This window comes from Melospiza georgiana, chromosome 4, assembly GCF_028018845.1.
Source record: "Melospiza georgiana isolate bMelGeo1 chromosome 4, bMelGeo1.pri, whole genome shotgun sequence".
Taxonomy (NCBI): Eukaryota; Metazoa; Chordata; class Aves; order Passeriformes; family Passerellidae; genus Melospiza; species Melospiza georgiana.
Window position 1 is genome coordinate 2,990,343 of NC_080433.1, and position 26,478 is coordinate 3,016,820.

The 26,478-nt window shown below is 46.3% G+C and overlaps 1 protein-coding gene across 1 annotated transcript in view; it reads left to right on the top strand.

The window, feature by feature from the left end:
- PLXNA4 (plexin A4) overlaps positions 1-26,478 on the top strand; it is a 510,488-nt gene that overhangs the window by 424,263 nt on the left and 59,747 nt on the right. The window contains exons 12-19 of the mRNA XM_058021923.1: positions 1,357-1,547; positions 6,233-6,384; positions 6,971-7,088; positions 12,822-12,958; positions 14,542-14,709; positions 20,974-21,067; positions 22,148-22,387; positions 23,322-23,468. Of these exons, the coding sequence (XP_057877906.1) occupies positions 1,357-1,547; positions 6,233-6,384; positions 6,971-7,088; positions 12,822-12,958; positions 14,542-14,709; positions 20,974-21,067; positions 22,148-22,387; positions 23,322-23,468 (1,247 nt within the window). The remainder of the gene's footprint in view (positions 1-1,356; positions 1,548-6,232; positions 6,385-6,970; positions 7,089-12,821; positions 12,959-14,541; positions 14,710-20,973; positions 21,068-22,147; positions 22,388-23,321; positions 23,469-26,478) is intronic.

Genomic DNA, 26,478 nt, shown 5'->3' on the forward strand with positions numbered 1-26,478 from the left:
TAAATATTTCCAAAGCCTTTGAGCTCTGGGATTGTGTATAAAGATAAAAACCACTTTAGTCACCCACAGACACAGCAAAACACAAGCACAGAGGGAAAATTTCCCAACATGCCCACAAATGAAGGAAAAAAAAAAGTCTGAGAGCCTTGGTTCTGTCACCTTCATCTTCCAGGAGGAGAATTCTGCTATCAGTCTCCTGTGCAAGCCAGGCCTCCATTTCTACATCTGTAAAATAAGGATAAATAATATGATCTCATTTTGTAGGAGGACTTCAATATTTTTAGGTTTTATTAGAAAAACCTCAGAGTGCTTCTAATCACTTAACAGCTCAAAATGGAGCTAAGCATTAATCACTGCTGTCTGTATTAGAGTGGAATCAACTCTGCTTCAGAGTGGGAAGCAGACTGAATTTCTGGAGCAGAAGAAAGGGTAAAGGCTGGTTGTGGATCCATGATAATAAGGAGCCATTCTGTATTTACTGTTGCCTTTTGGGATTTCTGTCAAGTGGGAAACCTGAGTGGCATCACCTTAACCCAAAATCCTGGGGAGTTTCACACCCAAGTTTAAGTTGTGGGTTGGCCAGTGTCACTATAGGACACGAAAGAACACAAGCTCACACCGCTGTTCTCAAGGTGAAGAAAAATGGAAGTTTATTTTCTGACTCTAACATTTATAGTTTTCTAAAAGTGACAGTGGATTGGAGAGTGACAGTGACACCTCTCCAATGACACTGAACAAACCAACAGTCTATCAACTTTCTCCTCCTCCATAAAGGAATGCAAAACAATGAGTTATTTACAGAAAGTGTGTGAGAAAGTTCGCTACAAGAATGTCAACATCAGAAGGCTTAGAAAATCTTAAAAACCAGGGTGACAGGCCACGTCTAGCAAATTCCTTTAGGATGAAGTGCTGAGTCTGAGGCTGGTTGTTGGTGACACTTTATGACATTCAGTCTGTGAGAAAGGAAGGGACTGAGGCCAAATCACTGCCCAGGCATCATTTCCTCCAACCTTGTGCTTGTAGTCCCTCATCTTACTTTCTGCTCCCATACCTCTTCCTCTCCCATACCTCTTCCTCTTCATACCTCTACCTCTTCCATACCCCTTCCTCTCCCATACCTCATCCCTCCTGCTCTCAGTTTCCAAAACCACCATTGATGAAGAATGAACTAACGAACTTTATTTCAAGAAGGATGTCCATGTTTTTCGCCCCATTACTCACCTCCCTGGAGAGTTTCCATCCCGCCTCTGGCACGAGCAGCCCAGAACAGTTTCCCCTCTTTCTCCCAGTGCCATCCCACCCTCCCCTGAGCTGCCTGCCTCCCTCAGGCCTTGTGTGTGTTTGCTGTCCCTGCAGTTCACCTGTACAAGTGCGGGGCCATGCGGGACAGCTGCGGACTCTGCCTGAAAGCCGACCCCGACTTCGAGTGTGGCTGGTGCCAGGGGCAGAACCAGTGCACGCTGAAGCAGCACTGCCCAGCCCAGGACAGCCAGTGGCTGGAGCTCTCCAGCACCAAGGGCAAGTGCACCAACCCCAAGATCACGGATGTAAGTCGTGGATCTGCCAGAAGCTGGGGGATTCCCTTTCCTTGGTTCGTTTTCTTGGTTTGGGCTTGGGTTGGGGATGGGGAGGTCAGGGCTGAGTTCTGATGGGTCAGGAAAAGCCTCAGGAATTCTGGGGGTGTGAGGCCATGGTGCCTTCAAAGGCAGGAACAGAATTTTTATAATTTTTTTTTTTCAACCCAGGGGTGACATTGGGTGTTGGAATCCTGGCTACTGAGAATTTCAGACTTTGTGCTGCCAGGCACTGACCCCCAAGAGAACACTGCATTGACCTGAGGCTGTGGAGAAGCTTCCAGAATGGAATGATGGAACTGGGATTGTGTGTGTGGAGTATAGAATGTGTTTGAATAGAACTGTGTAATATCACAGGGTGGAAAACTTAGAGTTTAAGGGATTAGAACACAGTAATATCTATAAAGTAAGATGGAAGTTTTAGGGTGGAGGCTGCTCCTTCTTCATCTTCTTCTTCTCCTTATTCTTCACCTTCTTCTCCATGGGTTTGGGTGGTTGGATAAAAAAGTCCACATTACAAGACATGGGTGGTTAGTAATTGGGTTAAAAGTGAAAATAATTCAGGTGTCATTTCTTAATTGGACAGATTATCCTTAAAAGGCCTTGTAGAGAGAGAGATGGGGCTCCATTTTTAGCTTGTTAGAGTTATCTATTGAACATGTTGACTGGGCCAAAGCAAAAGCTGGAGGAAAGGTTCAAAAAGGAAATAAGAGAATAGGAAGACCATAAAGACAAGGAGCAGAATAAGGGAGAGAAGGCAGGGGAGGCAAGTCAGGCCTGAAATCTAAAGGGATTTTTGTCTGCTGTCTTAGGATGCCATAATGCCAGGCACATTTTCAGGGTCACAGGACAGACCAGAGCCTTGAAAATGAGGGCTCTGTCCCTGCCTTGAGCATCTCTCAGTCCCCAGTCACCAGGCCTTACTCACCATGAGCACCCTTTCAATGTGGCCAGGGCCTGATTTACAAATGGGAAAATCAGGAGGGAAACGAAACAGGGAAAACACGGATAAATGCAAAAGAGGAAAATCCAGCCTCCACAGTGGTGCTTTAATAGGAATAGTTAGGTGGGTTATTTTCCTAGAAAGCAAGAAAAGCTTTTTAAAGTTGTATTTGATTCAGATTCAAAAAGTGTGGGTGTTATGGAAGAGCCCTAAACCAATATCTGTGCTGGAACATTTGGGGAGAGCAAAGACTGGGTTGAATCTGTTTTTCCTAGATGTTACTGAAAATAACCCTTTTTCCTGTGTTTTGAGCCATCTCCCTGTCATTCACCAGCTTTCAAAACTCTCTCTCAGTTGAACTGTTGGAGTTCAGTTTATTCTGATGTTTATGGCTCATTCTGGTGTTTCCAAGGTGAAGGTCTCTACTTTACTTGGATTTATCTCAGACTGGTAATTCTGACCCCACCTGAACCACCTGAAGCTGTGAAATCAAACCCAGACAGCCAGAAAGCACAGCTAAATTCAATTGAAAATTCAGCTTTGAGGTCTTGAAAATCACTTGGAGCTGGGGGAAACATTTAAAAATATTTTCAGATTCTCAGACCCCCTGAAACAATGATAGAATTTGGTATAGGGGTAGCTGATGGATGATCAGCTAAAGCAGAAATCCAAAACACAAGGACATAGGTGTGCAGAAGGTTCACCCACATTTCCCTGCCATGCTTTAACCCTAATCCTTCATCTCCAGCCTCATTTTGCAGAGCAAACCCCTCATTCTCCACCCTACAGCTCCTGAGTGCTTCAAATTCTGCTGGCATTTCCCCCAACAGCTCTCTGAGCTCAAACAGATCATTGCAACACTCACTCATGAAATATTCCAGCTGCCTGCTGCAAGCCTTAAGTAGCTCTTGGAAGGCCTTTTTTCTGAGCCATTAGCATGGAAGTAATCTCAAGTGACTGGATATATATTGCAGCTAATGGTAGGTCTGGAGCAGTGGGGTGGGAGCATCCAGAGCCTGGAGAGGAGCCAGGGCTGGGTCTCTGCAGGGAAGAACACGTGTACTCACACTTGGAGGGGCACTCACACCCCCTGCAGCACTGATCCCCCCGTTTCTGTACCAGCCCTGGCATTTACAGAGCCACACAGGGAAATTAAGGGACTCAGAGGCTGGCTGAGCCACAAAAAAAACTCCTTTAGGAGCGACAAGCAGCAGTTGATGTGAGCACAGACTGGAAATTGAGATGCAGCTAGCTCTGGGTCTTCCAGAGGAAGCTGAGGCTTCCTGGCAGCTTTTGTTTCCCTGCCTGGATTTTCCTCTCCAAAACTGACAGGTCTAGTGGCACGATTTTCCACCTGTGATAGAACAGACTCCTCCTCTCCTGCTGTGAAAACAACCTGGCAACACCTTCCTCTTGGTTGAATCTATGGCAGAGCTGTGAAATAGGGTTAAAAAATCTTCCATGTGATCCTGGGAGAACCCCAGGCCCTCCTGATTTGAGGAAATAAGTGATTTTTAAGGAAATAAGTGGGTTTTGAAGCTGGCCTTCACAAATAGAATATTGGCCAGGGAAGGATTCCGTGGTGCTGTGTTGGCTTTGCTCTAGGAAGTTTCCTGTTGATGCTTTTTGAGTCATAGCAAGAATTTTTTTAAATCTTGTGTTTTAGACAGCTTTCCCTTTCCCTTTCCCTTTCCCTTTCCCTTTCCCTTTCCCTTTCCCTTTCCCTTTCCCTTTCCCTTTCCCTTTCCCTATTTTTCCCTTTCCCTTTCCCTTTATTTTTCCTTTTCCCTTTCCTTTTCCCTTTCCCTTTCCCTTTCCCTTTCCCTTTCCCTTTCCCTTTCCCTTTCCCTTTCCCTTTCCCTTTCCCTTTCCCTTTCCCTTTCCCTTTCCCTTTCCCTTTCCCTTCCCCTTTCCCTTCCCCTTTCCCTTTCCCCTTTCCCTCTCACCTTCCCCTTTCCCTTTCCTCTTTCCCTTTCTTTTTTCTTTCCTGTCAAACCACCACAAACACCTCCTGCCTGGTTCCCTTTAGAGTCAGAGATAACTCACACTCACTGAGGAGTTGGTTCACAACACCTAAAATTACTATCCTAAAGTTAATATCCTGAAATTAAATATCCCCTAGAGGTGCCTGGCTCTCCCTCCTTTTATTAAAGGTTGGCCCTTCTAAAAATCACCCTTTGGATGGGAATCACACCAGCCCTGGTGCCAGGCTGGGTGCTGGGAGCAGCAGGGCACGGCTGCCAGCCCCGGATTCCCACCTGGCAGAGCCAGGGGCAGGTGGGAATGGCCCTGAGACAGGGAATTCCTCACTGCAGGGAGAGCTGTGCCAGCCCTGGCAGATGGCAGCCGTGGCATCCTGGGCAGGCAGCAGGGAACACTCTGCAAGGGAAGTGTTTGAACCCTTCTCAAGAGGGCAGTGGCATGGCAAAGTGGGCATGGTGAGGAGTTGGAAGGGCAGGATGGAGATAATTAAGGGCCAGCCTTGTGATTCTGGTGTTGTTCCAATGCTCAGGAGACAGTTCTAGTGCTGATTCCCACCTGGCTCTGGACAAGGGGGATGGAGCAAGGCCCTGTGAGGGTCTGGTGCAGGGCCAGGCTGGCATGCAAACACCATTCCAGCAGCCCCCAGGCTGGTTGGGATGGTTGCTCCTCTCATGCTCAGACCCAGAGGCTCCACAAATAATCTGTCCATGCTCCCTGCCTACACTTCCAATGGCCCCAGCTGTTCCAGGAGGGAAACTGGAGCTCTTTCAGGAAGAGGTGTTGGCACAGAGCAGCTGCTGCTGCTGTCTCAGTCACCATCCACCTCCTCCACACCTAACCCAACACCCTCTTCCTACTGTGGCTCGGCTGGATATTTTCCAGGTGGTCATTTTCAGCTGAATTTCTGCTGCATGACCATTCCCTCCATGTGCTGTGGGCTGGGAATTTAGGATTTCAAGTGACTGGCTCAACCCTTTATGTCCTTGTCTTGTCCTTTCTCCCATTTCTCTCCACCGTGTCCCTCTGCTGCCTTTCCATGGCTCACGTCTACAAAGTGCAGAGCTCAGCTGCAGCTCCATGAATCCCTACAAAAAAATCTTCAACTCATCTCTGGATGTTTTGCAAGTAGTTAAAAGAGAGTAAAAGAGGTCTGAGGCAGAATTTTGCATACTCTGTGTATCTGAAGTAGGTTTGTTCAGCATTTATAAGTGTCCCTAGTGATCCCCAAAAGTTGTCTGTTCTTTCACCTGACAGGTTTTGTATTTGTGTTGCCCCCAGATGAAGGAAGGAATGATGAATCTGACTCCATGTTCTCAGAAGGCTAATTTATTATTTTATGATACTATATTATATTAAATAATGCTAAACTTTACTATACTAAAGAACACAGAAAAGAATACAGACAGAAGGCTAAAAGATAATAATGAAAATCCATTACTCTCTCCAGAGTCTCAACACAGCTTGGCACTGATTGGCCAAAGAGCGAAAACAACTCACACTAGAATCCAATGAAACAATCACCTGTGGGTAAACAACCTCCAAATACATTCAGCATGAGCAAAACACAGGAGAAGCAAATGAGATAATATTGTTTTCCTTTTTCTCTGAGGCTTCTCAGCTTCCCAGGAGAAAAATCCCAGGTGAAGGGATTTTTCCAGAAAATGTGAATGCCACAGCCAGGATTCTGGTGCCTGCTTTGATCGTTCTCCTTTCCCTTGGCTTGTTTCCCCAGATCAACCCCGTGACGGGCCCTCGTGAGGGAGGCACCAGAGTGACCATCCGTGGGGAGAACCTGGGGCTGGAGTTCCGCGATATCGCCTCCCACGTCAAAGTGGCCGGCGTGGAGTGCAAGCCCCTGGTGGAAGGGTACATCCCAGCAGAGCAGTAAGTGGGGTGTGTGGCACAGCAAAGGCCACAGCACACCTAATGACATTCCTACCTACAGGGGCCTTCCAAGGGATCCATTCTGACGTGGGAATTGAGGGATGAAGAAGCCATTCCTCATGTACAGCTCAGGATAATCTATTTATTTCATAACCCAGTTATTACTGTGTTTGGATTGCATATTTAGGTGATCCTCATGGCAAATGCCCTGAAGTTATCCTGGTTTTCACCAAGCAGTCACCCCAAGCTGTTCTATTCCTGAAAAGCCTCTTGCTAAATGCAGGAGTGGTCATTAAACCTTAGAGCTGCCTCCACCACACCAGGCTGGAGCTGAGAGGGATGGAGCCAGACCTCAGCCCAACATTTCTCTGTGTTTTAAGTGGATTTACACCACCTCAGCACTCGTCCCAGCCAAAAGCCACCACTTTCTAAAGAATAACTTCATCCACAATTTTGGTTCTGGATGGGACAGAAGAGGGTAGATTAATCTTCAGTCCATCCCCCAGCAGTGTGGGTTCTTAGCTGCAATTCCATCTTACCAAAACCACCCCTCAAACTCTGCTCCTGGTTGGTGTTTTCCTCTTAGGATCGTGTGTGAGATGGGGGAGGCCAAGCCCAGCCAGCACGCCGGATTCGTGGAAATCTGCGTGGCCGAGTGCAAGCCAGAGTTCATGGCCAGGTCTTCTCAGCTCTACTACTTCATGGTAAGTTCCTGAAAAAGCTCTCCTTGGCCCTGGACTCCTTGGCCTTGCTCCTCTTGCTCCCTCTGTCCATTGTCCTTCACCACATTGTGCCTCCGAGCTCTTCGCTGCCGTTCCGGTGCACCAGATTGTTCATTCCATTTCCTTTCAACATCTTGTTCCCAGCAAAAATAGCTGGTCTAATTAAAGTTTGAACAACCTAATAATAGTCCAGATTATTAGTCCAGTTACAGTTCCATGCAGTCACGGTCCAAATTAATACAGAAAATTCTCATTAATAGTTAAAAGTGCTGTACAGGAAAGAATAAAAAGGAGCTAAAAAGAGGAAAATTTCCCTAGTATCTTTTTTTTGGGGGTTGTGATGCTTTTTCTACCAACGCCCCTCTGCTTGGGGCCACTGGTGTCCTCCAGAAGAAATTTGAGCGCTGTCACTACTGATTACAACCCCAGGATCTTCAGCAGCATGAGTGTGATGGTCTTGATTGGGTTTCTTTCTCCTCCCTCCTGGATTCCCCCAGGTGTTTATTCATCCCATCCACACCAGGAGCACTGGGATCAGGACAGATCCAGCTCAGGCTGCTGGTGAGCCGTAGGATGTGACTGGGGCTCAGTGCTGCTTTTGGATGCTCCATGATGAAACAAGAGACACCTGCAAGCTTCAGCTTCAGTTCAAGTGCAAACACATGTTGTACACTCAACCTGTGCTTTATTCCTCCCTTCTGATGATGTTCCTTGTCCAAGAGACCTGATTATTCCTCTAAGGCCCCTTGCTGGGGACATGCAAGCATTGTCTGGCCTTGATCTGTTCAGATCTGTGCAGGTTTGAGATGAGAGGGTCCCTTTGTTCCCATCAAAAGCTCTCGGCTCTTGCAAGAGAATGGGTCTCTTCTGAAATTATTCACATGCCTGAGCATTTCTTTATGGTAAAGGGAACTTGTAATGAATGCAAATGTCTTGGATTCCCCCCTCGAGCTACAGAAATTCCTCTGTTCTCTGCATCTCCCGGTGTCACTCAGGTGTTGCGGTGGCGGGGGCACAGAAACACCTTGAGAGAAAGCCCCTACCAGGCAGCCAGAAGGGCTCTTTCCAGGACATTACACTTCAACGTGTCACCTTTCGCTACTCCTGGAATTACTGTCTGCTTTTGATCATCCGTGTCCATCTGTGACAGCTTTTCCCTCCGCTCGCCGCCTTCCCGGCTGCCAGGGCGCGAGCACGAAGCCACCGGGGTTTTTCTCTGCTCAATACCTCCATACCTTTGTGCTAGACAAAATAAAACCCCAAAATACAGGCACTCTCCAGCCTGCCATCATATTCCCTCTCCCGTGTCCGCTGCTTTCACAGTGGGAGCTGTGTTTTTTTGGTTTCCTTGGGTTTTTTCTGCCAGGAGGGCAGAGATGCTGCTGCAGGAATCTTAACGCGCCTTGGCATCCCGCAGCGGTGCGTGGCAGCTTGAAGGGAAAGAAGATGTTTGAAAAGCAAGGAAGGGCAGCACCTGGGAGATAAATGTCACTTCTTGACTCATAGCAAATCTTCTGGAAAATTGGTTTCCGAGAGGTTTGAAGGAAAACTTGGTCAGAGTTGGCCAATTGGTTCAGCCTTTCCCTGTCTTGCAAGAATTCGAAGAGATGATGGTTTGGGCTCAGATGAGTATTTAATTTCAGTGTTTTAAGTGTTTAATTTCAGATGAGTATTTAATTTCAGTGTTTTAAGAAAGAGGTGGCTTAGTTTAGAGATGCCAGAATGGTTCTTCTCCATCTTTCTAAACCAGAACTTTTAAATTCAAATAGCTGCTCATTTGTTTTAAACTCGTCTGTGATCAAAACCTGCAAATTGCATTAGGAAGTACAATAAGCCAAGAGGGAAACAAAGCTGAAATGAAATTTATGATGATCTAAATGAAATATATTTTTTTTAGTTATTCATTTTCTTGCTGTAATTATTGCCCCAGTCTTTCAATGAAAAAAATGTTACATTTACTGAAGAATATTTATCTTTATTCTGGCTTTAGATGAAAATATTGTGTCTCAGTGCAGGTGTTGTGGGCTGCTCCACATTTCTTTCTAAAATCCTTGTTTTGGGGAGCACTTCCCATCCATCCTTTTCATCTTTTCCCCTCTTGCTGCTACTGTGGAACCTCTAGGAAGGAAACCCAGGTGCACAAGCTGTGTTTAAGTCACAGCTTGCTCTTCCTGTGTTCCCAGGAGGAATGGAATAGGAACCAAGGTCCTGACAAGCTCCATGGGGGACAGTCTAGACCCCACCTCTGATGGTGCTTCTCTGTGGAAAACCTGTGTGCAGGAGATGCTGGAGGAAAGAAAGGGTTGGGAAGCTGAAGAAAGTAGATAAAATCCTAAAAAATGCAGAAAATTTCATGTCCTCTTTCCCTCGTTGTCACTCTCCAGCCTATCCACAAGACACTCTTTGCATTTTCCACCACCTTCCACCAGTGAGGAAATGGTGAATAATCTGGAGTTTTGCTGTGAATGTGCTGTGCAATATTCAGGAAGGCCACTGTGAATAATTTAAGGCTGATCACACCTTTAAAAGCTGAGCCACAAACCCATTTGTAAGATTGGCTCCAGGCACAGCAGGGCTTTGCCAAGGAGCCTTCCTGGTGTGGCTGTGGCCTGTGAGGATCCTCAAAATGCCATGGCTGCTTTATCTACCCCCAGGAGAGGGCAGGGAGCCCACCCAGGGGTGAGACAAAGCTCTTTTGGGTCTTTAACTCAGATATTCTTTATGATTTTTGAATCAGATACTGCTGCAGTGGTGCTGTGTGGGCTTTGGGCACCAGGTTGGCCATTCCCAACCCATTTTCTGCCAGCCATCAAGGTCAGCAGGAATTTGCACTTGGTGGGGGTTTCCATCAGTAAGGGAGCTGCTATCAAAGCTTGAGGCGGTACCCAAAATATAAATGAGCAGTACTGAAGTGCATCCTTTGCATTTCCATACTCTTCCTGTGGTTTTTTATCCCATTTAAAGACAATGGTAGAGAATATTCCCAGAAAAATCACACTCCAAGCTTGGAGAATGGCTGGAATGCTGCCCAATGGAAAAGGACTTGTGGCTGAACATGAGACCATGTGTCCTGGTGACCAAGAAGCCAATGCCACCTGGGTTGTATCAGGAATAGTATGGCCAGCAGGAGCAGGGCAGTGCCCACCCCACTGTGCTGGCACTGCTGAGACCCCACCTCAAATCCTGGATTTTGAGCCCCTCAGGAAAGAGAACAGAGCTGGAGAAGGGTCTGGAGCACCAGGAATGGCTGAGGGAGCTGGGAAGGGCCTGGATCGCCAAGAGAGGCTGAGGAAGCTGGGAAGGGCCTGGAGCACCAGGAATGGCTGAGGGAACTGGGAAGGGGCTGGAGGGGCTGAGGGAGCTGGGAAGGGTCTGGAGAACCAGGAGGGGCTGAGGAAGCTGGGAAGGGCCTGGATCACCAAGAGAGGCTGAGGAAGCTGGGAAGGGCCTGGAGAACCAGGAGGGGCTGAGGGAGCTGGGCAGGGTCTGGAGAACCAGGAGGGGCTGAGGGAGCTGGGAAGGGTCTGGAGAACCAGGAGAAGCTGAGGGAGCTGGGAAGGGTCTGGAGAACCAGGAGAGGCTGAGGGAGCTGGGAAGGGTCTGGAGAACCAGGAGGGGCTGAGGGAGCTGGGAAGGGTCTGGAGAACCAGGAGGGGCTGAGGGAGCTGGGCAGGGTCTGGAGAACCAGGAGGGGCTGAGGGAGCTGGGAAGGGTCTGGAGAACCAGGAGGGGCTGAGGGAGCTGGGCAGGGGCTGAGCCTGGAGCAAAGGAGGCTCAGGGAGGACCTTGTGCTTTAGTTGTGGGTTAAAGCCTGGACTTAGCAGATCATAGGGGTCCTTCAAAAACCTCAAAAATTCCATGATTTTAAGTATAAAACCAGCTTCCAAACTATCAGGTGAAAACCAGCCAGGTTTAAACACACAAAGTGCCCAGCTCTGACAGCAGATCCTTCTACAGAGCTGTAAGTCTGGGTTTCATGTTCTGCCCTTCCTCCAAGAGCTGCATTTAGAACAGGAGCAAAATGGAAAAATGGAAATCTTACCGCTGTTTTTCAAAATGATTAAACCAGAGGGGCCTGGGAACAGAGGTGGCTCTGTGTGTGTGAGAGTGGGAGCTGTGGTGTGTGTCAGGTGGTTTTATAAATATGGATTAATGGTCTCCAAAGCTCAATAAGGTGACTGCATGATGTACCTGCTCGCTCAGAGGAGCTGAGAGCTTCAAGCACTTGTGTCATCATTCTTAAAGAGAGGGGGAAAGAAATAATCTTCATTTAAATGCATATAGTAGCTTTTCACTTGGGACTGAATGGAAAGTTTTTCTATTAAAATGCAAATGAAAGAATAAACTGTAACACCAAATTTCTCCCTGAATATTGATGTCTCCTCTCTGCATTGTGGTAACAGGGTGATCTGTGCCTTCAGAGTGCGAGTATTTTATCTTGATTTGGGGAAGAAGGGAGGGTGGCAAGGTAAGAAAAAGAGTTTTGAGATTTGGGGCCTCTAAAGGAATTGTGGCCCTTTTTGATATATTAACAGAACGCTGTGTTAGGCTGGGAAAAGAGGCTCAGAAAATCAGCAGGAAAAGGGAAAAGGTGTTCAAGGGGCAGTGCTGCTTCTGAGGCTGTGGCATTTCAGAGAAGCACCACCATGTCTCACTGAAGGACAGCTCAAGGCTGTCTCAACATCCAGGTCAGAAAAGAGAAAGATTTAGGGTCGTGTGTGAGCATTTTGCACCAGGGCAGGTCCATGTTGGACATGAGGAGGAATTTCTTCATGGAAAGGGTTGTTGGAATTGGAATTGCGCCAGGAGGTGATGGAGTCCCATCCCTAGAGGTGTTCAAAGAATGAGCTCTGCTTTGGTTGTCAGGGTGGGGATGGGTCACAGGCTGGACTTGGATGACCTTGGAGTGATTCTGGGATCCTGTGTGGGAGAGGCAAGAGCACACTCAGGTGTTCTGCTGAGCTCTCCTCCATCCAAGGGGGATGGCTTCCCACTAGCAGAGGGCAGGGTTAGATGGAATATTGGGAAGGAGTTGTTCCCTGTGAGAGTGGTGAAGCCAAAGAAGCTGTGCCTCATCCCTAGCAGTGTCCAAGGCCAGGTTGGACAGGGATTGGAGCAATCTGGGATAGTGGAAAGTGTCCCTGACCATGGCTGGGGTGGGACTGGCTGATCTTTGAGGTTCCTTCCCACTCAAACTATCCTGTGATTCTGAGAATCAATAAAGTTGAGTGATCTTCTCAAAACCAAGCAATTTTCATCACTTGTGAGTTCCACAGTTTGGAGGTGGAGATTCCCTATCCAGATGCAATCAAACCAGTTCACTGCCTGAGTTATCCTGCAGAGCTGGTGGTGTGTGACAGCAAAAAGAGCCCTGGTCTGTGCCAAACAAACAGTGGAGATGAGAGGTTGTGACCCAGAGTGCTCCAGGCACGGACCTGTCTTTGTGGGATTATTTCTGAGTGGGTACAAGGGCAGATCTCGTTTTGGAGGAGTGAGAACAGACTGGGGTTGGGTCTGAACTCATCCCACCAACCTGGCATTCGAGCAGGGAGTCTCTGACAGGTCTGGTGTCACTCCAGGCTCCTTTATCAGCCAGATGTGGCCAACTTCAGAATTACCCTGATTAATCCTTGGGGGTGCCTCCCTCTCTCCAGCACTAACAGGAGAGGGAAGGTCCCTGCGCTGTGTCTCCAACACCTCCCTTTGCCTCCACAGACTCTGACCCTCTCTGACCTGAAGCCGAAGCGAGGACCAGTGTCGGGTGGCACCCAGGTGACAATCACAGGCAACAACCTCAACGCTGGCAGCAATGTCATTGTGACCTTTGGGAGACAGCCCTGCCTCTTCTACAGGTACAGATGAGCCCTTCCTGCTGCTCATGCCTGAGTGTGAAAGATTAAATGCCAGTTAAAGGCAGGAAATTTCTCCTGCAGCCCTGACACCTTGTCCCTCAAGCGCCTCCTTTGCTGCAACAGGACTTGTGCATTCTGCAACATGCACAGCCTTGCTGGCCATGTTTTTGGGGAAAGAAAATAGGATTTATTTCATTGTTTTGACTAGTATTTGATGTGCTTTTTCCCGTGGCCTCTTGTCAGATTTCAGTACAATTCTCCACGGTCCTGCGCTCTGCTACTTGCTCTGGGAGTGTGTCGTTTAAAAGATTCATTTTCATGTCCCTGCTTTAGTGGAGGTGACAAAGAAAATCTGACAACATCAGTTCGAAGTACTAAACCACCTCCCTTTTATCCCAGAATAGTCCTGTAGTGCAAAGAAATGGATGATTTGCAACATTTCAGCTCCGTGTTGGCTCCTGCTCAATGGCGCTTCAGAGAGGCTTAATGTCAGTGTTACCTGCTGGATGTTCCCTGATCCCTGTGAGAATGAGCCTGAATCCCATTCCCAGGGGCTCCTGCAGCTCCAAACTACCCAGAGCAACACATTTTGCTGCCAGTAGAGATGGGGGCTGAAGATGAAGTTGGCACATTTCTCCCAAATATGTCCTTGGCAGAGGAAGAGCTCATTCACAGGAGACCTGGGAGCACTGCCCTGGGGCAATGCCCTTCCCTCTCCTGGCTGTGGGGATCCTCTTTAGCAGCCTGTCATGGCTGTGGAGCGATCCAGCATCCAAAATTCAGCAGGGTGAAGTCACAGGCTGTGATTTGAAATGCCAAGTGGGAGCCACAGCTGCTTGGAGATGCTCACTGAAGGCTGGGGAATTTTAGGAGGGATTGAGCACTGTCTTTTGGGGGAATTCAGAGGGCACCTGGAGGGTGCAGTCATTGGAGGTGCCTTACACTCCCATTTTAGGGGCATAAGGTGAGGCTTTGTGATTTGCATCACAAATCACAGGACTGGGAAGTCTGAGAATGTTTAGTGCCCGGATTTTTGACTCATTTTGAAAGAAACACAGACCTGGAGCTGGGTTTGAGCCCTGCCAAAAAGGAAAGGTTTATTCAGAATCCTCTTTAATTGTAAAATGCTTCCCACTGTATTAGCACTTCCAGAGGTCCCAGGCATGCTGCAAACTGCACTTAAAACAAGACTTACAGTCCTAATGCAAAGCAAACTTTATGATCCCAGGCTGCAAAGCTGAGGTGCAAACACCCCTTTTACGAGCTGCTGCTGCACATGTCTGCAGGCAGGAAGGAAACATCCATCAAATGTTTAATCACAGAGAAATACTTCTGCAGAGAGGCCTGCTTTGGACTGCCCTTGGGGTTCAGATTTTACTCTGAGTCCTGAGAGATGAGGGCTCTTGTGGTTTTGTTTAACCCAGTGAAAAGGCAGTGCCACTTCCCCAGAGACTGCTACAGGAACACACTGAGTTCCACCTCTTCAGTGCACAGGTTTGGGCCACAGGACATGAGAATAAATATCTGGGCTCTTTTTGGCACCATTTTGCTGCTGGTTCACTTTTACTTTCTCCTCCTCCCAGGAGATCCACCAAGCACATTGTCTGTAACACCACGGCCTCCTATGAAGGCTTTGAGAAGGTGAAGGTGTCTGTGAGAGTGGACAAGGCCAAGATCCACCAGGAGCTGCACTATGAATATGTAGAGGATCCCACCATCCTGAGGATCGAGCCTGAGTGGAGCATCTTCAGGTGAGAATCCCAGGAAAGCCCTTCTCCCAACTCCCATGGCTTTTTAAAGGAGCACTGCCCTGATAACTTTGGCCCTTGGTGTAGAAAACTGAATTCCAAGCATTGTGTCCACCAAGAATTTGTGCAGTTATACTTTCCAGAGCCAATAGATCCCTCAGGGTGGATTAGAGTGAAATGACACTGAATGATTAGAGTTTGTATAATATAATAGATATGTAAAAAAATATATATACATATATGTATAGATATATAGATACATATATAGATATATATGTATGTAAATATATATATTATATTTATATATATATAGGTTTATTTTATAACAATTTGGTTTTAAGGGAAAGCAGCTACAAAGCCATTCTGGTTGTTATTATCTCCAGCAATATGAAAATACAAAAGCCTAAAAATATCACATAAGAAAAAGCATAAGGAAGAAAAGGAAAGGATGAGAGTAGAAAGATTGCACCTCATCATAGACTCCACAGAACGTGGTCATTGCAATTTTTGATGTCTGTCAGTTGAAGTGATGGTCACAGACTGGATCCATCAGAGGACAAGGGGCATCCCAAAGAAAATCCCCAGAACACAACCTCTCTTGGGTTTATACTCAGGTGGGAACACCCAGCAGGGAGTTTCCCACTGGATGATGGAAAGCTGTGGATCAGGGACACCTGGATGATGGAACGTGGTGGATCATGAGTTTTTTTACACCTTCTAAGTCAACATAGCTGCCTTTTGCACCAGCCCAGCTCACTCCATCAGAGTTTAGCTTTTATATTTTTCACATTCTGAGCTGCTTTAGTATGTGTGGGTCCGGGCTTCACATTATGGGATGGTGAGCTCTGTGCACAGAGCAGGGAGACAAAACAATTCCTGCTCCAGCTGGGCACCAAGGACAAATGCCCCAAATCTCAGCCCAGGAGCACAAACCCCGTGGGCTGGAGAGAGAAAAACAAGCAGGGTGGGACTGCTTTCCATGATTTTATCAATATTTAAGCCAAGAACCATTTCATTCTCTCACAGTTTGTAAGCTGCAATTCCTGCCTTTCCCACACCCTGTATGGACTTGAAATTCCTGTATTTCCTACAGCCTTCATGGACTTGAAATTTCTACATTTTTTATAACTCTCATTGACTTGAAATTCCTACAATTCCCACAGCCTTCATGGACTTGAAATTTTACATTTTTCATAGCCCTCATGGACTTGAAATTCCCACATTTCCCCCAGCCCTCATGGATTTGAAATTCCTATATTTCCCACAGATTTCATGAACTTGAAATTTCTACATTTCCTCCAGCCCTCATGGATTTGAAATTCCTGTATTTCATGCTGCTTTAATGGAATTGAAATGTCTACATTTCCCACAGCCTTCATGGCCTTGATGCCTCAGGACTAAGCTCTGCCTCCTTGGCCATGGTGCCTGGAAGCCCCAGGGCTCTGTCCTGAGATGAAACACAAAGGGAGCCCTGCTCCCTGCCCCATCCAAGAGCCTTTCTCCTCATTAGGGATCCCATTTTTCTCCTCACCCCCCTGATGCTGCTTTGGTGGATTCACAGGGTTCACATGAAGGTGCCTGAGAGCAGCGTTTGCCCTGGTTGTGGAAAGCATCAAAGTGATGCCCAAACTCTCAGAAGCCTGGAGGAATGGCCTCAGGAAGGGAGAAATTGGTCATTAAATGCACTGGTATTTCCTTGAAAAGATACAAAATAAGAAATCTTAAGTCTCCCCTCATTCGTCCAGGCAGCTCTCTGCTTCCCTGTCAAACTGGACTGATTGGAGTCCCTGGGGATTAGGAGCAGGGCTTGTAAATCCCCCCACTTCAGCTCCCATCCCAAAGATGTTTTCACAAATCAATTAGTGCCTTTAATTACCGTGAGGGAATTTACTGATTTAGCCGGATTGAGTCTTTGCACGTTGGGCTTGAAGCTTTAATGTCAGGATTTTCCATTCGGGGCTTTTATTTCCAGTCAGAGTCCAGGTTATCAGTGAAATGAGAAATCACTTTACTCCCTTAGAAAGCCAGTTCAGTGCTGCTTAAAAAAAGGTGCAAGATTGACAGCCTAGGAGAGTGAATTCCTGAAAATCCCCTGGAAAGCTGCAGCACAGGGACCTTCCTCTTCCTCTCTGGCCTCAGGTGTGTCAGCACAGCTTTGCCCAGCCTGCAGGTGCAGGGACTCTGTGTCCCATGGCTGGATGGGTGGGATCTCCCATCCCAAATCCCATAAAAAATGGAAATAAGGGTGAGGTGTTTATTTAGGGGGTACTGGGTTATTTGTGGGGTATGTAGCTGCTAGGATGGATGGGATCTCCCATCCCAAAACCAAAAAAAAAATGGAAATAAGGGTGAGGTGCTTGTTTAGGGGGACTAGGTTATTTGTGGAGTGTGTAGCTGCTAGGATTGATGGGATCTTCCATCCCGAATCCCAGAAAAAATGGAAATAAGGGTGAGGTGCTTGTTTAGGGTGTACTGGGTTATTTGTGGGGTGTGTAGCTGCTAGGATTGATGGGATCTTCCATCCCAAATCCCAGAAAAAATGGAAATAAGGGTGTGGTGCTTGTTTAGGGTGTACTGGGTTATTTGTGGGGTGTGTAGCTGCTGGGATGGATGGGATCTCCCATACCAAATCCCCCAAAAATGGAAATAAGGGTGAGATGTTTATTTAGGGGGTACTGGGTTATTTGTGGGGTGTATAGCTGCTAGGATGGATGGGATCTCCCATCCCAAAACCAAAAAAAAATTGAAATAAGGGTGAGGTGCTTGTTTAGGGGTACTGGGTTATTTGTGGAGTGTGTAGCTGCTAGGATTGATGGGATCTTCCATCCCAAATCCCCCAGAAATGGAAATAGGGGTGAGGTGCTTGTTTAGGCGTACTGGGTTATTTGTGGGGTGTGTAGCTGCTGGGATGGATGGGGTCTCCCATCCCAAATCCTAAATCCCATAAAAATGGAAATAAGGGTGAGATGTTTGTTTAGGGAGTACTAGGTTATTTGTGGGGTATGTTGCTGCTGGGATGGATGGCTTGGACTTGCACATGTCTCATCACTCATGGAATTATTAAGGCTGGAAAAGACCTCTAGGATAATTGTCTCCAATTCTTTACCCAGCACTGACATGCTCACCACCAAAATGTGTCCCCAGCTGACACATCCACACAGCTTTTGAACACTTCCAGGGATTATTTGAGCATTTCCAGGGATGGAGCATTTTGGGGTACAATCTCTCCCCTTTGCTTTCTTCATCTGAAATCAGGAAGCATCAACTTGAGCATTTTTTAACCAGACCTGTCCAATTTCATCCTCCTTCTTAAGCACTTTTGAGTCCTTCCAAAGGTGCACAACCCTCGAGAGAGAAGACGGAATATCCAGGATTATCATGGGGATTTGTGGTGTCAGGGACAGTTTTAGGTGCTATAACTGTGGGGCTGAGCTGTTCCCAGGGAGAGATGATTGCCACTAAACCAGCTTTGCAAAACCAGTGAAGGAATGCAGCAAGCCTGGCTTAAAACCTTTATTTTTCAAAACAATAAAGAAAATATTACTGCTAATTTATTTCCATAGCCAAAAAAAAAAAGTCACGCTGGGTTGGCAAGTAAATAAAATTTTATGACCTCCATTACTACTTTTGATGTGGGTTTGATTTGAGTTACATCCAGCAATTACCTGAGTCTGAAGGCATAAAATGATACTCAGGGTCTTTTGGGGCAATAAACTGTTAAATTCTGAGGGCTTTTGGCACCTCTGTTATTTTGCTGGGCAGCAGCAGGTCTCCAGGCTCTGCTCCCACCTGGCTCAGCATCCAGATGCCAATGGCCAGTGATTTTCAAGGCAAGAAACAGTTTTATTTCCTTTATTTTCAAGCCAGAGAGGGTTTGGGGGCGATTTTAAGTCTTCAGCAAACAAAAAAGTGCTTTCCATTTTTTCTTTCCCTCTCTCTGGTCGGGTGCTGTGTCTGTGTTTATTAGCTGTGGTCTGAGCCTGCAAGCTCAGATTCCAACCCAAACAGAGGATATTTAACTCGTGGGTTTAAAGCTGTGTGCACAGATTTGGTTGATTAAATAAAAGGATTTGTCTGTATATAGACACATGTACCTGTAGGTGTGTTCACACATTGGAGTTTTGTGGAACACATAAAACTTTCAGCCAAGTAAAGATATAAAATCCCTTCTAGTTTGAATCAGCGGAGATTAATTATAATATATACGATATATATATATAAAATATATGTAATATATATACCATATGTACTATATAAAATATATATAATATATATAATATATAATATATATATAATATATATTATATATTATATATATTATATATATAATATATATTATTTATGGTAGTAATTATATTATTAATAAATTATACAATAATAGCAATAAAATTATATTTTTATTATTAACATAAAGGCTCACAGCCAATATTCAGAAGACCCAGAGCAATTTGGTTTATACACTTCTGGGTTCTGAAGAATTCTCCCAGGATGATGTCAGGAATCTTTACATGGAAGCTGAATTTTGGAGAGGGGATATTTTTTTTCTGTAAAGCAGGGAAGGTCTTTTGTAAGACATGTGACTTCATCAGGATCCCTTGTGCATTCAGAAAAACTCATCCAGATCTTATAGAAACCGCAATATGTGGGTTTGCACAGTAAAATTTCCCATTATAGCTGATATTTCAGAGAGAAAAAACTTGAGATACTCTGCAAAACTCAAGGTCAAATATTGCCCTAAGCATGGACCAGTCCGGCCCTTGAGGGAAAGACCACAAGGAGCCTCCCAGGAAAGTGTCCCCCAACATCTGCTGAGAGATGTGGTTGTGCCAATTCTCTCTGGATAAACCCCAAAAGTGTTTGGTTCATCAGTGTGGGCGCCACTGGAGGGGCTGGAGCAGAGCTCACCCAAACCTGGCAGCTCTCCTGTGTTAATAATGGAAGATCAATCAGGAGCACTGAAAACAAAGGTCAGAAACAGGGGAGATTGCTGCCTTCTGCCTCCCAGGGTGTTTATTCTCTGGTGTTTTCTCATTTATAATGCACATGCCTCACCTTTCCTGTACGTGCAGCTTTACCTGGGGGCGGGAAAGGGATTCTGAGCTTTCTTCTCACAACCCCATTGATTTCCGCGTGGCCTCCCTTTCCCAGCAGGAAATAAACTGCATCCTGGACAGTTTCCAAAGGGAGTTATAGAGGCAAGTGCTGAAACTGCTGAGAGCACTGTCCACCCTGGGAAACCATCAGAGATGGGGCTGTGTGCTGATGGCAAATCCTCCTCCTGTCCTGGCTGTGGGAGCCCTGACAGGTGAAGGTTTTGCTTTCTTGGTCATCTCTTCTCCTTTCAGCCCTGGCTCACTCTGCCCCCACCTCCTGCTGTACCAGCCCTGCATCCATACCCAGAGGCTGCCTGACATGGCAGTTTCAGCAAAATGCAGTTTATTGTATTCAAAATGCAGTTTATTGTATCCAAAATGCAGTTTATTGCATCCAAGGTGTCACAGCAGCCCAGGGTGGGTGACAGAGCTGTGCCCACAGCTGTCAGCTCCAGTTGCAGGCAGGCCTGGAGCCCCTTTGGGTTTGGTCACAATGCATTATAGACTTTTCTTTGTTGAGCATCTTCATACAGAAGAACCAATCTATACCTGAACTGTTATCTATAGCCCATCATAACTGCTGTAATTACCATATTCATGTTACTGTTCTCCAATCACTCAAAGTTAGTGCATTACAGTTTAAGCTAGAAGTTGTTTTTCAGTTTTCTTGCAGTGGAAAATTCTGAGATCTTTTTTCTACTTGCACCATTTGCTGCCTTGTTTGCCTGTGCTCTCTTTGTGCTGGGTAAAAACATCTTCTTGTTTGGGGTGGGTTTATCCTTTGCTCTAAGCCATAAAACCCCTTCTAACTCACACACCCTTTGCCTCCTTGGTTATCCAGTAGGACTGGCTCAGCAATTCTTTTCTTCTATATCAAAACTTGCTTTCATTTTTATTCCTTCTTCAGATTCTACATTCAAAAATCTTTCTGCTAAGCATAAATATCTGTGAGACTTTCTTGTCAAAATTTCATCCTTCCCAACAACTTATTTCTCCCCTTATGAATGAATGAAAACTTTTTGTGTTGTTCTTCCTTCCCTCTCTATGGGACTATGAGATGTGCTCAGACACTTTGCCACCAACATTTAGGAACACAGGTCACCCATTCCTGGTGTGATGAGCTCTGACATCCCTCAACTGGGTTTCTTCTTTAATTCCATTTCTTATTCTCCAGTGGCAACACTCCCATTGCTGTGTGGGGAACTCACCTGGACCTCATCCAAAACCCCCAGATCCGAGCAAAGCACGGTGGAAAGGAGCATGTCAATGTGAGTATGACTGCAGAGCTGGAATATTGGTAATATTCCAGTAGGAGGGGACATGCCACACTGGGGACAGGGCCTGGCTGACTCATCTGCAGTTTGAAATCTCCTATCGCAGCCCAAAAAAGAGGGCATGGTTTGTTTCCATAAGTATTACCCCATCCCTGAAGGAGACACACACAAAAAAGAAGGTTTTTGGCAGGGCTGGAACCAAATTTCAGGGTCTTCTGAGACCTTCACCTTTTGTTTTTGCTTCTCCAGCTTGCTGGGATTCATTTCAGGTAACCTGATATCCAAACTGAGCACAACTGAGCATGCACTGCACAAACACTTTGGGAAAAACAACCAGAGTGAGAGACCTGATTGCAAGGTGGTAGCAAGGTTTTGACTAATCTGTGCTGTGCAAAAAATAAGGGAAGAATCTTCTGTTTCCAGAAGGAAACAAAGTCAGGGGAAGATTCTGACGCTGGCAACAGAGTCTGAGCTCTCTCAAGAGGCACAGGAGGCCCTGTCGAAGTGCAAACTGCTCCACAGGCTTTCCTAACCTTGATTGTGTGGTGGGAAATAAGATAGGAATAACCCACGGGAGTCTGCTCCTCCCTCTCCCTGAGAGCCACCTGCCCACCAGGAAGGGTGGGGGCATTTCCCATAAACACTCCTTGTGTTGGATCTCCTTCCCCAGAACTGTGAGGTGCAGAACAGAGATGACCTGCCAAGGTCCCTATTCCCATAAGCACTCCTTGTTTTGGGTCTCTTTTTCCCCCAGAACTGTGAGGGGCAGAACAGCACAGAGACGACCTGCCAGGGTCCCTATTCCCATTAATATTTTGTGTCTCTTTCCCCAGAACTGTGAGGTGCAGCACAGAGATCACCTGCCAGGGTGCCTATTTCCCATAAACATTTTGGGTTTCTCTTTCCCCAGAACTGTGAGGTGCAGCACAGAGATGACCTGCGAGGGTACCTATTCCCATAAGCATTCAGTGGTTTTGGTTTCTCTTTCCCCAGAACTGTGAGGTACAGAACAGCACAGAGATCACTTCCAGGGTCCCTATTTCCCATAAACATTTTGGGTTTCTCTTTCCCCAGAACTGTGAGGTGCAGAACAGCACAGAGATGACCTGCCAGGCCCCAGCTCTGGCTGTGGACCCCAATCACCAGTCTGAGCTCGCCGAGCGCCCGGAGGAGTTTGGCTTCATCCTTGACAATGTGCAGTCCCTGCTGATCCTCAACAAAACCAACTTCACCTACTACCCCAACCCCATCTTTGAGGTTTTCAATCCCTCAGGAATCCTGGAGCTGAAGCCTGGAAGTCCCATCATCCTGAAGGTGAGATGGGCACCAAGGACTGGACTGAAATTCTGCCTCTTGCCTCTCTGTGCCTGCCTGCACCCCCATAAATCATCCTGATTCCACCCCAGAAACTTCCTCTATTCCTCCATTCCAACCATATCAGAGTCACCATCAGCAAACACTAAGCACTGCCCACAATCATAACTAAAAATTATAAACCCCTGGGTGCAGCCTAAATTTGCACCCACTGCTGTTCACCAGAGAACATCTTCTACCCTTGCAATGTGGCTGATAGTGAAATACTCAACTCTGTTTCATTTCTTGTTCATTCAAGATCTTCCTCTTCCCTTTGTTTTAACCCAAATCAGTCCCTTGAAATTTCTGTAAACTTCACAGCAGTACAGAGAAGGAATTTTATGATGCAGCATTTCTGTATCACTATTTTTACACTGTGAATATGCAAAGAGGTTATTTTACCTGCAGATGCATTTTGCACGTTTGGAAAGGGGTCTGACTTGCTTACCTGCCTAGGTTTAGTGAGGGCTTTATTGTGCAGGACTTAGATGGAGCATTTCCCACTCAGCTGCAGAGAGGGCGGAGCAGGACAGGCTGTTGTGATGCTTTGAGTCTGTGACCACTCATGCTGTTCTCTGCGTGAGTTCCTAAATTGGCTTTTCCTCTCTGTGTGAGCAAATGGCGAGCTACAAATGTCATAATGGAATCATATTTACCTTGGAAGGGACCTTAAAGGCCATCTCATTCCAACCCCCTGCCATGGGCAGGGACACTTTCCATTAGATCAGGCTGCTCCAAGCCCCATCCATCCAACCTGGCCTGGAGCAGTGTCAGTGATCCCGTCAAATGCAATATCAACACTTGCATCCCAAGAATGAACCAGAGGGGGAAAGAAAACTCTTTCCTGGTGTTTATTTGGTTATTTTTGGGGTGTGATGTTCCTCTCTCTGTGTAGGGCAGGAATCTGATCCCACCGGTGGCAGGAGGCAATGCCAGGCTGAACTACACCGTGCTGGTGGGGGAGAAGCCCTGCGCGGTGACCGTGTCAGACGTGCAGCTCCTCTGCGAGTCCCCAAACCTCATTGGGAGGCACAAGGTGATGGTAAGTGATGCCTGACCCCCAGCCCCTTCTCCCTGGGTGGTTTGAGAGGGCACAGCAGAGCTGGAGAGCTGGCAGAGGGCTCTAAGGGGTTTGCATCACTGCTTGAGTTCCCAGAAAGATCAAGACCCCTTCTTCATATAATATTCTCATCAAGGGTGGCTTGGAGAGGTACAACAGTGGAACAGTGACCTGGAGGTCTTTGTGGGCAGTGAGACACCTTTCATGATGAAACCCCAGTAGGAGAGTTTGCCTCTCTTCTGTTTTTGTATGGGCTGTATCAACCTTGAATTCTCATGTGAGATCACGTGTAACATGTTCCTACATGAAAGTGTTAAATTCAGCACAGTCCCCATCACTTTGTTGACAGGATGGTGACTAAAATTTGCCTTTATGTAAGAGAGAAAGAAACCCAAAAAAAACAGCATGTGGACAGTAGTGTGACTGGACTCCAGAATTTTGAGTTCTATAAAACTCAGTGTGCTCCTACAAATCCTTCCTGGATGAAGAATGGACCTGGTGATTACATCAGAGGGAGCTTCTCCTCCTCTCACCGTTTATTTATTTACTCCTTTTTTTCACTTTCCTCTCAATAATTTGAATTCTTTGATGCTGGTGCTTGATAAACATCATATCAGCAAACACCCTGGAGTTGTACCAAGCTGTGGGTGGGAACAACAAAAGCTGACAACTGACATCAGTGTTTCTCATTCCTTGTGAACAACTGTTCTTCTCTTGTGCCTCCCAAAGCTGTATCTGTCACATATTAATTTATTTATTTATTTCAGTGCAATGAGACTCAGAGAGTTTGATCTTTAAAAAGGTTTTTCTGGGAACTTTGAAGGAAGCAGAGCTCATGATGACCACTTTGGGTCTTGTTTGTGGCTGCTGCTGGGATCCCTTGTAGTGGCTACTTAACTTGTCTGTGCCAAAGTTTGTCATCTGGAAAATAGAGGCAATAATCCTCTCCAGCCATGCAAATACACCATGACTCTCGATTCATTGCAAAGCACATTAAGACTCTCCAAGAAGAGCAATAATGAAGTGAGAGATTTTCTCTGTGTGAAAACCAAAGCTTTTGAGCACGGCAATAAATGTTCCCTGTAATTTTCATGGATATGATTAAACATATGGTTAGTCAGAGACGGACAAAGCCAATCCTGAGGAGACAAAACTCAAAGCCAGGTGAGCAATAATCAACCCCTGGGGATCCAGGATGATGGCATCTGGCCAGGCTGCACTGGTTGGGAAGACTCCCATGCTCCTGCAGCTTTGGACAGTTTAAGTGAAGCAAAGATTAAAAACAATCAAAAAAGGATTGTTTTTTAATTTTGATGCTGGTGAAATGAGGGATACTGCTGGGAAACTGGGAAGATGATGGAGGTGCTCAAGGATGGACTTTGCTTCTGAAACCAGGGCTGGAAAATGCCTCCTCCAGCATGGCACAGCATCCCTGCTGCTTAGGCTGGGACCACATTTCACACAAACTGATGCCTCATGTTTTAGCTTTTATATTTTTCACATTCTGTGCTGCTTTAGTGTGCAGTTCTGAGCTTCACATTATGGGATGGTGAGCTCTGTGCACAGAGCAGGGAGACAAAACAATTGCTGCTCCAGCTGGGCACCAAGGACAAATGCCCCAAATCTCAGCCCAGGAGCACAAACCCCGTGGGCTGGAGAGAGAAAAACAAGCAGGGTGGGACTGCCTGGGCTAAAGCTGCAATGGGACAATGAACTGCAAGGTGCAAATGGAGCAGAGCTGATCCCAGGGAGAGACCCCGGCAGCGCTCGTGCATTTTGGGGCCGTTTTGGTTCATCTTGGGTGCAGCCCTGGCTGAGCTCTGCTGCTGCCCAAGGTGCAGCCATGGAGGAGATCCTTTGAATGAATCCCTGCTTTATTCTGGAGCTCTGCCCAGCCTCTGCTCTAGCTCAGCCTTCTTAAGGCATCAAATCATCTCTAGAAGTTCCTCCTCCTGATTTTGCCAAAGATTTACTCTCTGACCTTGAGGAAATTGTTGAACAAACCATTTCTTGCAAAGTGAGGTGGCATAAACTGAGTGGGAGCCGTGGGAATGAATCAACTGGTGCAACACAGAGATTATTTCTAAGTGAAGGAGCAGTGGCAATGACACACGTTGATGTCAACATGCTTTTGATCTGTCTTCTTTTGAGCTTTCTGATTTTGAGCTGTCTTTTACACAATGACAGAGTTAAGTGTTTGAAAAAAAAATAGCAAGGAAATAAAAGGTTTGGGTGATGGTTAAAAAGAAGATTGACTAAAACCCAGAGGCAAGTTTTTCCAAGGAAAAGAAAGAGATGTGAGAAAAATCCATGAGTGGCTATGCCAGAGAAGGTCTGCAGGGAAGATGTGGAACACATCTGAAGGGTTGCTGGTTTCTAACACAGCCTGAAAAGTGCACCAAACTCTTTATAATGAATGGAGAGATGGTCAAATGCAGCAGCTGAAGGTCAGGACATGATTCATCTCATCCTTAGAGGGATAATTTTATTTGCACCAGGAAAGACACTCCTTCAGAACTCCTGAACTCCTACAGGTGGCCAATAAGACTTCATTGGAGAAAACATTTAGAACATTTAGTCTAATTTAAGACAAATTCATTATTAATAGTCTTTAAAAATGGCCAGATTGTTGTTCTTTGGTGGGTTCATGGTCAGTCTTCAGGAAGATAAAATGCACTTCCTCCAGAACCACTGGGTGGATTAAGAAGTAAAGGTGGGCTGCATGTGCATATTTTCTTGTGTTTCTTTTAAAAGCTCACAATAACACTGCAGCCTCATAGGCTTTCTTCTTCAAGAGCCAGATTCCCTCAGATCACGGCAGCTTCACTTGTGGATTGTGAGACCTTCCCAGTGATGAAACCACCTTTGAAGGGGAACACACTGGGCCTGACTTTGAACATCTGCTTTTTTGGAGCTTAGATCCCCTTGTCATGAATGGAGAAAAATGGGAACTTTCACTCAATGAAATGCCTCCTCCCAATGTCAAAAGTGT